The following is a 2,500-nucleotide window of genomic DNA, read 5'->3' as shown; positions in this document are numbered from 1 at the left end:
GTACATCTACATGGTCTCCGATATATTTATCGTTTAAGTACAACAATATGAGCCCTGTGACGTGGATCCATACAACCATGTTGTCGCTTCTTTTCATCTGGCGAGATAGATTTTAGTTTAAACTATTTATTTTATCTAACCTTCAGTTTTCCTTTCTTTTCCCCCGATTAGGTAAACCAGGACTAACTTGAATCCAAGCTGTGACTATAAAAGAATTGAGCAAGCAAGCCGCTGTTTGAGAGCAAAATGAATGAAATTTCAACAGCATTTACTACCACGGCCCAAATAGTTTCTGACAGCAGTGATAATCCAAACTCAGCAAGAAGACCTGATCAAGTTGGCCTCATATTCTACGTTTTAGTGATGACTATCATATTAATTGTTGGGTTTGCCGGTAATCTCTTCACAATTCTTGTCTTACGCTGCCCAGAACACAAGAACAAAATCATCACGCCACTGATGATAAACCTTTCGTTTGCAGATATTATTATCATCGTTTTCGGTTATCCAGTGGTTGTCGCATCCAACTTCACCGAACACAATGTCCTTAAAAACCGCTCGCTTTGTGCGTGGTCGGGATTTATTAACGGTTCTGTGGGTATCGCTTCCATCGCCAACTTAACAATGATGAGTCTTGTAATGTTCAAGAACTTCAATAAAGTCGGGACGGCAAGGAGGGTTCCCTGGAAACAAATGTTAGTCATGATCTTGTTTACATGGGTGTATGGAGCGGCCGCCATGGTTCCTCCGCTCGTAGGTTGGAACAAGTTTGTCCCAGGCGCCTCTGGGATAAGTTGCTGTCCAAATTGGTCGCCCGACACGACGGCAGCAGTTGCTTATAATGTTCTTCTTGTTTTTGTTGGCTTTGTTTTTCCACTCACTGTCATTATAGTTTGCTATTACCGGATTTATAGGTGAGTTTAATTTATAGCTTATTTATCTAGCTTTCTATCAGCTTTCTGTCACTTCTGGTGTTTTTGCGGAGGCGCTTACCACCACGGTTACGTGGAAGACCGGGTCTGTTTGTTTTTAAAATGGACCATATCTGGTTTGTCGCTTAAAGAGTCAGTCAATAAGAGATGAAGTTAGTTCAAAGGGAAATTACCTTGCATACATAAGACATAGCTTCATCAGCAGTAGCCACTAGTTGGCCACCCAACTGGTTTAGCTTCAAAGTTATTTTTGGTGACCAGTTACTGGTACTTACATTTTTTCTCTTTGTCTTAGTACAGTAATTGTAACTTTTTTTTTGCTTTAAGGAGAAAAACCAATCAATAAAAACCTGCGGATCGGACTTAACGGAAGTAATTTAACAAGTGGTATTTCGTGTTTTTTGATTCTTTAGGTTTATTCACACACAGCATCCCGTGACTGGAAATGCCTCAATTGAAGCCAGCCGCAAAAGATCTGAAATCAAAATAGTTCGCATGATTGCTATGGCTATAGCAGCCTTTGTCTTGAGCTGGTCGCCATATTGTTTCGTTAGTATCGCTGGTACTATTCGGGGTTCTGCATTGCTGACCGCGGGTGAAGCCGAAGTCCCGGACTTACTGGCTAAGGCGTCGGTTATCTACAATCCAATAGTCTATACTGTAATGAACCACAGGTTTCGAAAAACCCTTCTGCGGATTATTCCGTGTCGAAGATGGTTTCATGGGGACATAAATCCTGCTGTATCAGACTCCGCACAAAATTCACAGGAACCAAACAGTCATATTGGTGGAAGACCCCCCAAAGCTAAAGAAAGTAGCGTGTGACGAGGCGTCTTTTACAGAGTAATGCCAACGCGGTTGTGTTATCCAATAAACAAGAATCCTATGGCTGCCATTCTGGAGATCCGCTATTCGCTATTCCACCCGATTAGGGTCATTTCGAAATGGAAACTAGCGAAATTATTATACAGCAAGTGACGTTTTCGCCGTGCTTATGTCAGCATTGTCAAGTTCAAATTTAAAGTTTACTCTAGCCTGCTCGCAGGCGGTAGATGTTGTTGTTGCCGCGAAACACGTATCAGATGTCATATTGGAAGAGCATGGGATAGGTCCGGGCCGGGTGACCAAAACGAAGGGGTGGGGGGGGGGGGAGGGGGAGAAAGAGAGGGTGGCGTCCCAGATCTTCCGACTTCCACTCGTCCAATATGGCGACCGAAATACAGATGACCGCCTGCAAGCCGGCTAAGTTTATTCCAGTCCAGCGGATAAACTCGCCAAGAACAAACTTTTCTGTAAAAGTTAGACCAGTACTTTCTTGGAAGGGATAATTGTGATACTACAGCGGAGATCGAGGATCGATTTTCTAACTATTCACCGAAGTGGAGGTACGGCGAGGTAAATTTCCACCACTGGCCACCGACACTGAGGTGAATACATGTAACTGTTTTAGTACGAACTAAAGTGAAATTATATATCACAATAAGATGATTTTAACTCACTTATTCCTGCAACAATTACAATATTTTCGAGCGCAAATCCCGCGCGAGTTGCTCGAAGGTGAATAGTTT

General features: G+C 42.8%; 1 protein-coding gene across 12 annotated transcripts in view; it reads left to right on the top strand.

Annotated features, from left to right (window-relative positions):
* LOC137974416 (visual pigment-like receptor peropsin) overlaps nt 1-2,061 on the top strand; it is a 21,361-nt gene extending 19,300 nt beyond the window's left edge. For all 12 annotated transcript variants that reach the window (XM_068821431.1, XM_068821370.1, XM_068821466.1 and 9 more), the window contains 2 exons: nt 172-914; nt 1,346-2,061. In XM_068821431.1, coding sequence (XP_068677532.1) covers nt 247-914; nt 1,346-1,757 — 1,080 coding nt within the window. In that variant the 5' untranslated portion in view covers nt 172-246 and the 3' untranslated portion in view covers nt 1,758-2,061. The remainder of the gene's footprint in view (nt 1-171; nt 915-1,345) is intronic.
* The last annotated feature ends 439 nt before the right edge of the window (nt 2,062-2,500 follow it).

This window comes from Montipora foliosa, chromosome 1, assembly GCF_036669935.1.
Source record: "Montipora foliosa isolate CH-2021 chromosome 1, ASM3666993v2, whole genome shotgun sequence".
NCBI lineage: Eukaryota > Metazoa > Cnidaria > Anthozoa > Scleractinia > Acroporidae > Montipora > Montipora foliosa.
The sequence above is the reverse complement of the archived record's forward strand: the minus strand, read 5'-3'. Positions and strand labels throughout refer to the sequence as shown.